The sequence below is a fragment of the Lissotriton helveticus genome, chromosome 9 (genome assembly GCF_964261635.1).
Source record: "Lissotriton helveticus chromosome 9, aLisHel1.1, whole genome shotgun sequence".
Classification (NCBI taxonomy): Eukaryota; Metazoa; Chordata; class Amphibia; order Caudata; family Salamandridae; genus Lissotriton; species Lissotriton helveticus.
Genome location: NC_136070.1, coordinates 650,714,753 through 650,729,009, shown reverse-complemented (window position 1 = coordinate 650,729,009; position 14,257 = coordinate 650,714,753). Strand labels below are relative to the sequence as shown.

At 43.9% G+C, this 14,257-nt stretch overlaps 1 protein-coding gene across 2 annotated transcripts in view; it reads left to right on the top strand.

The window, feature by feature from the left end:
* Positions 1-13,921, top strand: part of BAD (BCL2 associated agonist of cell death) — a 52,526-nt gene extending 38,605 nt beyond the window's left edge. For both annotated transcript variants that reach the window (XM_078660743.1, XM_078660744.1), the window contains exons 3-4: positions 5,692-5,867; positions 11,712-13,921. In XM_078660743.1, the coding sequence (XP_078516869.1) occupies positions 5,692-5,867; positions 11,712-11,843 (308 nt within the window). In that variant the 3' untranslated portion in view covers positions 11,844-13,921. The remainder of the gene's footprint in view (positions 1-5,691; positions 5,868-11,711) is intronic.
* Positions 13,922-14,257: the final 336 nt, after the last annotated feature.

The following is a 14,257-nucleotide window of genomic DNA, read 5'->3' as shown; positions in this document are numbered from 1 at the left end:
CAACACTTATTGTGGCCCTGCACCCACTTAAGTAGCCTATTTAAACATGTGTCAAGGCCAGGCCCTGCCATTGCAGTCTGCCTGTGCAGTTGTAAAATTGCAATTTTTGACATGGCAAAAGGAAGCTTTTGCCAGACCTAAAAATATTCCCTTTTAAAACATATGTCACCAGGATGTCATGTCACCACTAGCGCAAGCCCTGACCTTACAGCAGGGTGCAGTATGCAGAGTGCAGTGTACTTAAATGGTTTGGCATATACTTTTAAGTTTTACATGTCCCGGAGTAGGTGAGACTCAATTGCTACCCTTGTTCTTTGTGTGATTCTTGTGTTTTTCACAATCCCAAGACATGAGTGATGTACAGGCAACATTGATGACAGCACCTACACTCTGAAAAGTGTTCCAGTGCCATTGGCCTGGGTGTCTTTGTGTTAATTTTTCATGCTTTCTGGCCAGGGTGCCGTGTGAGACGTTTCCAAGCTTTCTGTCCTGGGTGCTTATGTCTGATATTGCCATGCTTTCTGGCCTGGGTGCTTATGTGTGCTATTTCCATAGTTTCCTCAGTGACCTGGAGGCTTGGGTGGCATATACATGCTTACTGGCCTGGGTGCTTATGTGTAACGTTTCCATGCTTTCTGGCCTGGTGTGACCAGGCCTGGGTGTGGCGTTTCTGGCCTCTGTGCCCTAGGTGCTAGTTATCAGATGCTTTTGTGTGACATTTTCAGTTTCTGTCCTCCGTGCCTAGGTGCTTATGTGTGACATTTCCACAGTTTCTGGCCTCAGTGGCCTGAGTGCTCGTGTCTATTTTTGGTGCTCTCTGAAAGAATGTCTATGGGTACATATGACTGGGTGGGTAACCTTGTGCTCTTTAAGGTCATCATCTACTATTTACTATGCTTTGAAAGTTGATACAATTGAATATGCAATGAAAAATGTGCTGTAAAATACACCATTTTGGTCTGTCTTTTTCCAAGATTTTCTTGGGGGTCGAACCCCCCCAATCCCCCCTAATAGTTGTTGCTCACTGCACTTACTCGCTACACGCCATGTGGGAGCTGGTCTCACTTTTACTTTGTTCTCTCTGATTCTCAACTCGTTTCTATTTTTGGTGCTCTCTGTAAGAATGTCTGTGGGTACATATGACTGGGTGGATAACCTGGTGCTCTTTAACGTCATCATCTACTATTAACTGTGATTTGAAAGTTGATACAATTAAATATGTAATGAAAAATGTGCTGTAAAATTCACCATTTTGGTCTTGTCTTTTTCCAAAGTTTTCTTGCGGGGAGAACCCCCCCCCCCCCCCCCCCCCCCAATCCACTTAGTGTGGTCTGGTTCGCTCGCTGCAGTCATTCGCTACGAGCCGGGCAGGGGTTGGTCTGGCAACATTTTCCAGAGCTTTCGGTTCCCAGTCCAGCCCTGCTCCCCATTATGACTGGACTGCAGACCCCAAGGATCCAGCCTGCTGAGTATCGGTCTGCGCAGCCTCTCATACACCGCTGACACCAAGCGGCAAAGTAGGAGACGCTGGAGCACGCGCACTGCGTCTTCCCATAGATTGAAAGCATAAAAAGGAGCAGCAAGTGAGGAGGAGGGTAAGGAATGTTGTATGCGGGAAAGGGTTGTGATTGGAGGCACAATGGGCTGCATTAAGTGAGTTATCACGTCGAGAGGGACAAAGGGTTAATGCAGTGTCTGTGTCATATTGGTGCTGGAAGAAAAACAGCACCTACATCAGTAGAATTTGCTCTGAAAAATATCTGGTCCCATTAATGGGGCAGTTGGTTAAAGTAGGAAATGCTTCTTGTATCTGTATTACCTGCACCCTATAAATAGGTGTGAAGTAAACGCTTATCTTGTTTTCTTTGGTTGCTGCCATTGATCAAACTTGCCTTTTTAGGTCTCGCGCCTAACGTTGGAGTACGCAGCATTGCTCGCAACCTCTTGTACGGGGTTCTGAAAGCTGACCACATGCTCGTGCGTGTGATCAGGCTTTCGCCCGCTGCCATTGGCTTGAGCGTGTCTTTTTTACACAAATAAGACATGCAATTGGGCAAAGGCGGGTGCATGTCCCGCCTTTGCCCCGCCCATTCCCGTCGGTGTGTCTCGCGTCGCTGCCGCGCTCCCTAGCCCCGCTCCTCTGTGGTGCGTGCGCACCACTAGTTTTCTTTCATGCGTGATCTGATTTACTTTTCAAACGAGGACCCTGGCGTGATTTGTGGTCGTCACTGGAATGCTGTTTTCGCTTCGCAGTTGAGCATCGGGCTTCCCTAAAGAAGGATATGAACAATTACACAGGTGGGCTGGGCCGGGGATGTGAAGAAACAAGGCGTCCAATCAGGTGCGGGTGACCTGCAGCACCGTCAACATGCCGCTGCAGCAGATCTCCGTAGTGCCTGCACGGGAGCCTTCTAGTAATGGGCGAAGTTCAACGGGGAAAATCAAAGACTGAGCAAAGAAGCAGAGGTAAGAGCAACTCTGGGCTTTCCATAATAGAGGAAGGCGTGCCACTGCAGCTAGCAGTGCTCCCTGGAGCGGCGAATGCTGTTGTTGCAGCTCTCTCTCTGCTGCACAGCAGGTGACGGCAGGCTGCAAAATCATCTTGACAGACAGCTAGACACAGCATGCTCAGAACACTGCTCCTCTCTTCGGGGATGAGCACTGAGAGGCGTGCTTGCAGCATCGGCCGCTCTCCTGTCAGTGTGACGCCTGCTATTGACAGGAGAGTTCTGACATGGGATATTAGTTGTGTTAAGCAGCTAGGCTTGCGGATGTAGCAAAATTATGTGTTGTCTCGTTTTCCTCCTCGTGCTGACTTATGTATATTTGTGTTTCTTCCTAAGTGACACAATGTTATCTTGAGGATATAATGACATTTTCTTTCTCTGAAGTTCTTCCTTGTCAGGTGTGAGTAGCTTGTACAGTTAGGGCACTATTCTTTGGATTCTGGGACTTGTCCTTTTCCCTTGCCCATTATAGATGCAGGGTTACACGACACAAAATGCGAGAACAGTAATACCGGACTGGGTGATTTACTTAAGAGAAAGGGAAAACTTGGGAGTTCAAAGGTGTGATCTTGCGCAAATCACCTTTTCGACTTGTGCCTCTGTATGAGAAAAATGAATAATAAACAACAAGTTAAACTGAATCTAATTGCATGTTTAAGGTTCAGCAATCTCTATTTAAGCTGTGTATAGAGACGTTATTCCACCAAACCCCTCAAAACCTGATTAAGAAAACATTTCCACCTTCCCCTCCAAGTTGTCTCGAAGTCTGAGAGGGCTGCATGCTTTTCCGAGGAGACTGTTTTAGATCAGCGTTTAGATATATAACAGATTGAGATATATAACCGTTACATTCAAATTCTATTGTTTATGAACAGTATTAACGCGATAATAGCCCCTACGGACGTGGGCCTATTTCCCATGAGTCATTCATTTTAAGATTAATGTTTTACCCCATGATTAACGCAACGGGATAAACAAATGCTTCGGCATAGACATGATAGACCTTCTTCCGTCACTTAAAAGAAACATCTCTGGCTGTTACGATTTATATTTTCCATAATACTACACATACATAAGCGACAGGCAACAAAACTGGAGTGTGCACGTGCACATCCTCTGTAGATTTAAAGCAACAGCGCCGAGTGGCTATTATAATGACAGTGCATGCTTTACCTACCTCTAGAACATAATGTACTACAACATGATGTAACAACATATTATATTTCATTTAGAAGTTCACAGAAACACAGAGCATAGAATGCAATATATATGTCTGTCTGTCGGTCTGTCTATCTGTCTACATATCCATCTATCGGTCGGTCTGTCTGTCTGTCTGTCTGTCTACATATCCATCTATTTATCTATCTTTCTGTCTGTCTACATATCTATCTATCTACATATCTATCTCTCGGTCTACATATCCATCTATCTACATATCCGTCTGTCTATCTTGCTACATCAGTCTGATTTTTGCATTCAGTGCAGTCAAACAGCAGCTCCACGGTACTAGCTTTCATGCAGGCAATTTGGAACAGAAGTGCTCGGCATCTCAATTAATCATAATCTCCCCTCAATTTTTACTCTTGATCCCCCTAACATTCAGCCTCATATTCCTCTGTCCCTCCTCCACCTTTCACGGGGGAGGCCAGCCCTATTTCCTTCTATTATTCTTCTCATGGAATTCTGCGTCCTACATCCCTGCTTATAACAAGCATTTTCAATGCAATAGGTCTCACATTACTGAATGTTTGAGCTATTGGTGTTGCATTATTTTTAGCAATGCCAATAGCTTAAACTTGAATGATGCGATACCTATTGCACGGCAAATGCTTGTTGAGGATGTCCCAGTTTTCATTAAAGCCAGTTATTTCTCAGCATTTACCAATGCACTGTATTCTCTATTTAGGTTTGAGATCAACCAGGGTAAGGGAAGCTGTACACTTTTACTATTAAATGTTTTCTTGCACAAGGACATGGCTGTTTCTGAAAGGTGTGGCCCAGAATTGAGTGCCTGACAATACTGGTTTTGTTCAGGAGCTACAGAGAATTTCACCGCTCACACTATGTACTGGAAGGTTATGTTTTTAGGGCACGCAAGTCAGAAAAGACCACGGATCAGTTTTATTATTATTTTCTAAGCAAAGGGATCTGGTATCTAGTATGGTCATTGGTAAATGGAAGATTTAAAAAGATGACATCTGCCACCAACTACAAAAAAAATGCAGCATGTGTTGTGATGGGTGAAGCAACTTTTTAGTGAGTGGGAACAGCACGTTTTTAAATATGGTGCAACCTATCTGTGTAATGTAGACTAGGCCTGGGTGAAATCTTAATTACACTGACATAATAGACATCATTTTCCATAACATAATGTATGCAGAATTACGGAGATTACGCCACTTTGCGTAATTTTGGGAGAAAATTTTACATATGTGCCGTTAAGGTAATTTTAGAACGCTTTGGCATTTCAGGTAGAATGTGATCATTAGTATTTTGATTGCAAGCTGCAGGTCCTTCAATGTGGGTAGTCCACAAACGATTCAGGTAGATGTTTTTTTTATCCGAGCAGACCTGGTGATTTTTATGTGCAAAACTACAAATTCATAAGCAAGCATTAGTGTTTTGAATGCAAGCGACTGGAAATCAAATGAAAATTACATTTCTTAGTTACATTTGTACCGCTTCAGGTAATTTTGCAAGTGAGAGATACATTTTGCGTAATTTCTCATAACTGCTGTAATTGCATGCAACTACATTTTTCCGTAATTTCGCGCTCTCCCATAATAGAGTCTGCCCATGTGCTGCAATGCCCAGCTGGCAACAGACACTTTCTTCGCTGCATTAACAAACACAACTACTTCTAATTCCCCAGGTAGGGTGAACAGAATCCATGCAACATAAAGCCCATGTCTTTTGATTGGGCAGTATCTCTTGATTTCTTAATTCAAATTATGTAATAACAGACCTATTCAATCTCCTGAAATGGATAAAATAAAAAAAGATGATGCAGCCTGAAATAGAAAGATTGCATCTAACCTCCCAGGTTCCACACTTCTCGTTTAATATGCTAGCAAGTAATTTCCCAAAACTAAGAACCTTCTTGCGAATGCCTGTCCAAAAAAGACTCCACGTAGTGTTTACTGTCTTCTTAGCATTCTGCCATTCTCTTTTCTTCTTTCCACAGCTGAAACCGGGAATTCGAGGGTGCGCTTGTCCTCTGAACCCTCTGATGCTGAGACCCCTGAGGAGGCTGGGGGTATTAGGGGACGATCCCAATCTGCACCGCCTAATCTGTGGAAGGCTATGCGCTACGGGCGTGAGCTGCGTAGGATGAGCGACGAGTTTGACATGACCATTAAGGTGAATAGAAATGTTATGTTGGTGTGTGTTTTTTATAATTTTTTTTAAATGTTATTATTGATTTAATTTATTCTGTCCTTTTATATATCTCGGGAGCTTGACCATCTTTTCCTCTCCAGCCTTTGTCCTTGCATTAGTATTTTCATATGCATGGAGGTGATGTTACTATGTTTATGGGCTTCCTCGTGTTTTGAATCAACACTGCCCTTTTACGGGAAGTTGCTATCCCTTTCTATGCATTACTATATCTCCTGTTGGACACGTGCAGTGTTTTTCTCTTAAGTGTTTTAGACGAGGACTGTGTGAACCGTGTGTTTATTAGTCAGGATATCATTTGAAGACTGTGCCTAGCTTTGTAACATTATTTGTATGGTATTTGCTGGGGCTGTTTGGTGAATGGTGAATTGTTCTTTTTATAATTAAATATTTGTATTAATTCTGAAATACCCACCATCAGTAATCATAGGAGAAACAACTTACTAAAAGCTTGAAAAGCGTGGTTCCTTTTAAGCTCAAGCACACTAGACAGCCCATGCATCGTTGTGAGACATATTGTGGGCTTACTATTCGGGGGCTCTCAGTCTCTTGTCACGTGGATTGGACGTGACTCCGGTGACTACAGCCTATGCTTTCAACTGAACACTACCTCTTTAATACGATTACATGCAAGTTTAGACGTGCCGAGTTGGAATTAACACCAGCATTTCGATTACACCAACTGGCGCATCCAAACACAGATATTCCTTCATACTTGACGAAAGTACAAATACCTGCCTGTTTAGACACACCGGGTTGGAATTAACACCGGTATGTCGACGACACCACCTTGCTCACACCAGCGCAGCCCTGAAGAGTCAGAGGTTAATTGACACCCTGACAAAACACGTGTCGGCTGGTTGTTCTATGCTGAGTGATTTACAACACAAAGAAAATTAAAAGCAATATGGAACTCCTCTGCAATTGTTATTAATGGACCTTTTTCTATGGACTTACACTTAAATAATTTATCCTATATCTACTATTGTATATGAGTGCCAGAGACTTGGTTGTACATTAGTTGGCTTCCTGTCTCTCATTTGCTTGATTCTTATTCATTGGGTTGCCTTGCTCCTCCAGAGCATGTCCAATTTACTTGTGTCCTTCCACTGATCACTTTTTAGGTCTCACGCCTAGCGTTGCAGTGCGTAGCACGAGACATTTAGTAACTAAAAATGGGGTCTAGGAGACTGCCCTAGGAATGGCACACGCACGAGCGGGTGCTTTTCCTTTTGTGGCATGTTATTGGCTTTGCGTGCGTATATTTTACAAACCCAGCACGCAATAGGCCAAAGGCGGGTGCATTGCTCCACCCATCGCCTATTGGTGTCTATTACGCACACAAAGGCCATTTGGTTTCAATTATCGTGCCCAGACACGGGCACAATAATTCAAAACACATTTTCACTGTGGCGTGTGCACCACTGGCGGGCGTGTTTTTCGCGATCGCTTTTACTGCCGCTTGTTGTTTTTAACATTCAAGATTGTGAGTAAACTAATCAGCACAGTGAGTGTGGTCCAGTGAAGAGGCCTTGAAGATAGCAGACAGTGTGTTTTACGCTTACCTCCTATCTTGACACAATGTAACTTTTATTCAACGTACAAAAGATTTAAAGACCTTTTTCTGCAAATGTAACCCCTCCATACTCTAGGATGCATTGCATCGTGCGAGGCTTTCCTGTATATGTGTTCACAGCATGGAGGTTCCTGCGAGCGCATCCTGCCCCGCTAATCTTTCCAGTATCGCACGCTAGATTCTTTGAGCGCATGAAGGGAAGCAGCTGCCTGTGCAGTCGCGGAGGGATAAGTGATGCCCTGGGATTAGACCGCGGTTACCGCTCGCTGAGTCATCCACTCCTCTCCGATGCCTGATGCGAACAGCGCTCACTGCAATCACTGGGTTGGTCCACTCTCAAGCCAGTCTTGATAAACAAGTGTGTTTGCTTGTTATCGCTCTTGAGATAGTATAACTAAAGCATTGTAAAGAACTACAGTGTATTCAGACATCCCCCACCTCCTGCTGAGCGGACGGCGTTAGTCGCCTCTCTGGGTGTTTTTAAGAGAGATGACGGGCGCACTGGTGTTTTCTGGGGCATTGCTGCTGTTCCTGCAACCGCCCCCAGCGTTTATATCTTGAGCTGGTCGGTGCACACCCATGTGTGCCTCTATTTCAGGATGTGTACTGCCCCTTCCTGTACACGCTGAAGCTCGGTGCACCGCCAGGGTGGCTCTCTGAGGTGCCAAGAGCAGAAGGCACCAGCAAACCAAACAAGCAAATGTGGCCCCATTCCAAGGGCACGGAGCTGCAAGTAATTCCTTGCCCTAGTAGGAGCAGCAAAAATCCTTCTATGGGCCTACTCCTATCGATGGGCTAGTAGATGAGAAGCGTTATAGTGAAACAGTGCTTCTTGCAGTCCAGGGAACCTGAGTGGTATTTTGGGCCCTGTCAGAGCCGCTGCTCTGTGTCATGGCTCCATTGTGTCCATTTTGCCCAGGCGACGGAAGGAAGCCACCTACATTGATCGAGACATTGCTCATTTAGGACAGGGGATAGACTCATCCACTTGGCCATTTCCTAGTCTGTATATTGACCTTTTTTAGTGTAACTGCCATTTATGCATTTAAATATGGTAGCTGCGATATCCCAAGTGGGTGACCCTCATAATAATCAGATACTGCAGTCTAGTGTGCAGAATTTTTCTTTTGGTGATCTTGACCTTTTACCCCAGTCAACACATTGAATGCAATCTGATGCCCTCTTGTTTGAATAGGCTAATGACACTGTCAAAAAGGTAACGCTTGTTATTACTTGGTGTACAAATGTGCAAACTAATTTTCCCTCGGATGTAGTCACACTTTTCCAATTTCAAAAGTGAGACGATTTTTTTTTCTCCTCATTATTTAGGCCCAGCGAGCATTTAATGCCCTGTGTACCCTGATGCAAATAGTGTGCCGCATTTTCTGTTGCACACGCCGCACACAAGTCCACGTGCATTTGTTATTTTAAGAAACCGCCCACTGCCTTACAAACGTGGCCCGCGCTTCTTTGAGTGGCTTGCCGGCTCAGGACAGGAACCCTTGGACCCGCAGCTTCAGATTTCACATTTTCAATAGCGCCTCCTTCCCAGCGGCAGGGGTCCGTGCGCTTTACAACACACGCTGTTCTCCTTACACAGTATTGGGCACGTGGAGTGAGATTCAGGGTTTGAGTGATAGTGAGACTCCGCGTTTGAGTGATAGTGAGATCCAGTGTTCCCTCCGTGACACTTCTTTGCTTCCTTCCCTCTGATGTGCTCACCCATGTGTGCTTCCTCCCCACTTCCCTCCGTCATGTGCATACCCTGTGTGCTTATTCCCCACTTCCCTCCGTCATGTGCTCACCCATGTTTGCTTCCTCCCCACTTCCCTCCATGTTGTGCTCGCCCACGTGTACTCCTCCCCACTTCCCTCTGTGATGTGCTCACCCTGTGTGCTTCCTCCCCACTTCCTCCGGGATGTGCTCACCCTTGTTTGCTTCCTCCCCACTGTCCCTTCTCACCCTCCATCCTGCACCTCCAAGTCCAAACCCCCTCTCTAGCATCTCCTTTCATGTACCAGGGCACAGTTTTACACCTTACATCCTCTCCTCTCTTCCCATTAGCTTCACTTCCCTCAAAAATGGATTTGCTTCAAGTACATAAAAGGCATTGTCATTTAAAATGCAATACCTCAAACTCTGGGAAATTTGCGAGACCTATTGCATTGCAAATGCTTGTTTCTTAAGCACTCCACAAGAGTGCATGTGTTTTTCAGCTCCCGCCCTAGAGTGCTTCCACCCCACTCCGAACACTACTCAGCTCCCAGTTTTGCATTCTCCCGCCCGTTTCCTGTACAGTAGGGTTGAAAACAATTTTCAAAACCAATAGGTCTCAAAGGTGAGACCGTTTGACATTGCCACTGCTTGTTTACTATATAGTTCCCCACTGCTTGTTTACTATATAGTTCCCCTACTATCTATTCTGCCCTTTGAGAAAAGATCTCCCCCATCACTGCCCACTACTTTTTGCCCCATTCTGAGATAATCAGAACTGATTCATCAATGTAACAATCTCAGTGCTGAAAGTTTTTGTAATGTTATAAAAGCCTACACTCAAAATACCTATTTTCCCCTTTCTTTTTAGCGTTCAGAAATGAGAACCATGGTAACAAGCATTCTGAAAGCCACTCTTCACAATACCCCCGGTCCCCACCCTTCAGATAACTGACTCAACTACAGAACCTCATACACAAAACACAGTTTACATTTCCACCCTCTTTATAACTTCCATACTGAGCCTGGGGTGGGGGGGGGGGTTGATTGACAGGGATGCACAGACATACCAACCCACCTGCACAGATGCAGAACAACATAGGTTCACTCTACACCGCACATCATGGCAACCCTACTCACAGAGCCAGTACAGACACTGTCACACTCACTGCCCATACAGATACCAACCACTGTATGGGGGCGACACACCTTAGAGGACAATGTATACAGTACACACATTTCTATACAGATGCGCAATCCTTTCACATAAAAACTACAACTCCGTTAGAGCGGAGTTTATTGTCCATACCATCCTCCATCACTGGCACACACCTACCACCACCACCACCACAACCACCACCACCACAACTCAAGGAGCCACTCCATTCCCAATCAGTTAAGGTCACAACACAGGCAACTCACTTTCACAGAGGAAGGTCGTCAGTACATGGATGAAGACCCTACCACATATATCACACCTAAAATCGCTTAATCAAAAGAGGGTTCTTACACAGCATACAGAAACTGAGTAGGCAGTACTTTAGTGCTTACCAGGAATTCAAAGACAAACCAGGTAGTACATACCATACAAAATCGGCAGCAAGGCCAATGGGGCTCTGAAAATATCTAGAAAAAGCAAGATCAGCATCTGGCACATATACCAGAAAATCAATGTTTATCATGCAGATGCGGGCAACAACATAGGATACATGCACCACAACATGTATCATGTGCAGTGCCTGGTTGCGACTTCACAACCATTCTCCTTGGTACATATCTTGAGCGACTGTTCCAAAACCTGTGCAAACTTCTTTATCCAATTAGACCTCAAAAAGTGATAAATATTGCGGCAACTGCTGGGATCTTATGTTTTCTGTTCAGCATCAAATACATTCGACAAGGATTGCCATTTTGAGTAGGGAAAAATGCTGGCCATTTGTTCATAATTTAAGATTCAGGAGGGGCCAAGAGCTGCTATTTGAATAAGATTTTTGCACAAAATCCCCGATACAATTTTTTAAGAGGGCATTTTGGCCCAGATTATTTAAAAATCACATGGGAATACATTAAACAGCTCTGTGGTTCATTGAAGTAATTTCCTCTTGTATTTGCTATTTTACATTTTTTTCAAAGCAGACAAATACTGTGCTTTTGCTAATTTTCACAGTATATTTACGGGCTGTGAAATAAAAATACACTCCATATCTGTAGAGTACTAACCTGCTTCATCCGTACCCTCCGCCTGTGAGCTGGAGACATATTTTTTCTTATTTGAAGAAATGTAAGTAGTAAGGTTGGGTGTACTTATTTGACTGAATGTTTGCGGAGAGCACTTGTGTGTCAGATATATTCACCCTGTTTAACTTGGAACATCATACATTCGTTGTTAGGATATTTTTAAAGCTTTTACAGACAGTGGGGTGGTTACCTTTGCAAACTGTTTGTTAGTTCCTAAGCTAGGCCTTGTCCCTACCTAACCTCCCTTTGCCATTCTCTCACTTTGTGATTTTTCTCCCTAGGGTTTCCCTCGACCGAAGAGCGCTGGATATGCTGACGAAATGAAGAAAGGGGGTGGCTGGACCGCCTTCTTCCGTGAGATATTTGGGCATAACCGACGAAAAGAGGAACCTGTGAAACCTAAGAAATTCTGATTCTTGGAGGAAGCCACATTGTTCCTTTTGTCACATGAAATTTACTGGCAAGTGTTAAGGACCCAGCAACACAACAGAATAACAATCTGACATTATGGGTTGATGGACACCTGTCATAGATTAGGCAGGGTGAATCCACAGATCTTGTGCCTTGTCCTCAATCAGCAGATCTTCGTTCTAGAATGCCTTCACAATGAATATTGTCTGCTCTCCCAGGTCATTGCTTGTGAGGTGACATGAGGGTTAGAGGAGTGCTTTAGTACTGCGGACTCCTGAAATGCTGGACATTGGTGGTTTTACAAAAGTGTTATACCCCTATATCACACTGAACAATTCTACTAGCCTTGTGTAAAGGTTGCTGCTCCAAAGATCAAAGCGCTGGAAAGGGCTTCTTTTATAACACTTGCTGAAGTAACATTCGCAGGCTCTCCGCATTTTAAGATTAAGTAACTGCTCCTTCAATCATGGCTGGTGGACTTGTTGCTAAAGTAACAGAATATAAATGGAAGGACCAAGTACTTCTCCTAAAGCGGATGTTTGGGAGCATGGATTAGATTTAACAGTGCCTTGTGAAGGGTGAGCCAAGGACTGCTCTCACAATAAATTTCGTTCAATGTTCTGCTGAATTAGGACCCTGGGGTTGAAATGCCAAATGCTGCTCATGAAGAATTGCCCGCTGTTCACGGTGCTAAAGTAACAAACTCTGTGGGAAAGGAAAGCGCACTTTCCGCTTTTGTGGTGCCGGCTGGCATACAGGTGAAAAAGAAACTGCAATTCATAAAAGCCGAGGGTCCTCACCTGACTAAGGACAGAGCTGAAGTTGAGGATATTGCCATAAAGGATGGAAGCAGACCTGCTGGAAAAAAAAAGTTTACTCTCAGCATTGTTTTTATTGATATGATCGTTATTTAAAGCATTTTAATTGGGGAGGGGGCAATCTGCTTTTATCTTCAAATGACTTAAACCTGCATTTTACATAGCCACCCTTATGGCACACCTGTCTGTGCTTTGCAAAGCACCCATTAAAAGGTCTGCATCTTTTAAGTCATACAGAGCACAGCAATTGGTTAACACACTTGCGTTTTACACTCTCTCCTTATTGTGACCGTGTTGCATGTCAGTAGAGCTGAATGTTCATAACTGCAGTTTCAGAGCTCCAAAAAGCTGGGCTGCAGCAGGGTGCACCAACTGACACTCTGAACCTGTGGTTGTGCTTACCATTGTACATTCAGCTACATTCCTACTCCAGCCCACTAGAGTCAGACATTCAGATTTTGGGTTGCTTAACTGAGGTGCTCACACACCTATTGATAGAATCCAGGTTTCATTCTGGTAATCTGACAAAAGGTGCCTATTGTGGGAATCTCATTGAGGCCTTCACTCTTGTGGATCCTGTGCTTTCACTCTTGTGGGTCCTGTGCTTTCCTGATAGTCGCATTGCTCCAGAAGTGACAGACCAGGAGTGAATGTGTCTTGGAGACCAGGAACATTCGATATCCTGTTTTTTTAAGAGTATGCAGTTGGTGGTGTCTTGCAAAAATAAACCTAGTAGAACTACAGTTGCTTTTAGTTCTACTCTTTCTGAAAGCATTATGTTCAAAAAAGGCAACAGGAAGACGGGTTGTTACATGCTGCCACCTCTGTTCAACTTTGAGCAGTATGATGTAGTAGAAATTGAGGCTCTGGTGGATTTGCAATCAGGATCAGTGTCAAAGCACTCAGTCAAGTTGTTTGTGAAGAGAAAACACTAACTATTTTAATCTTGAGAGAATTAACTAAGGTTTATGCCTTTATTTACTCCTCAAAGTTAACTCGCGGAATAAGAGGAGTTTTCCGGATTCCTAGAGGAACTGGTCTGCCACAGAAAGCTCCCATGAAATGGCAGTCACCTACAGTCACATGCTATGACTAGCTGTTTACATCAAATGTCTTAAAGGCTAATGGGTGTAATGTGAGGGGGGATGTATTTTCAGAATTCTATTTTGATGTGCAGCTTGTGAAGCAGAACCTGATCGGTTGTATAAATTGGTATTGGAGGTTCTGAAGGAGATGGGTTTATCAATAAAATTGGAAACCTTTTCAAAGTGTACTTTATTTATTGTACACATTAACATAAGCAGATATCAAACTGAAAAAAGAATCACCTGAGGCAGTTTTAACAAGTGCATATGATGAGGATCAATTAAGATTTAATCCATGTCTTTTGGAATGTTATTTCAAGTTCGACAACCAATTTTTCTGGGGGGAAATGAAATTATGTGGTGACTGTACAAGAAATGGAAAACTTGTGAGGATCATTTTCAGAAATTAAAGAAAGCCAGGAGCCTATTAGTAGTTACACATGATAGACGGAGTCTCTGTTGCTGGCACATATGAGTATGAAAGGTTTTGGGGCTATTCGCACTCAAGGAAAG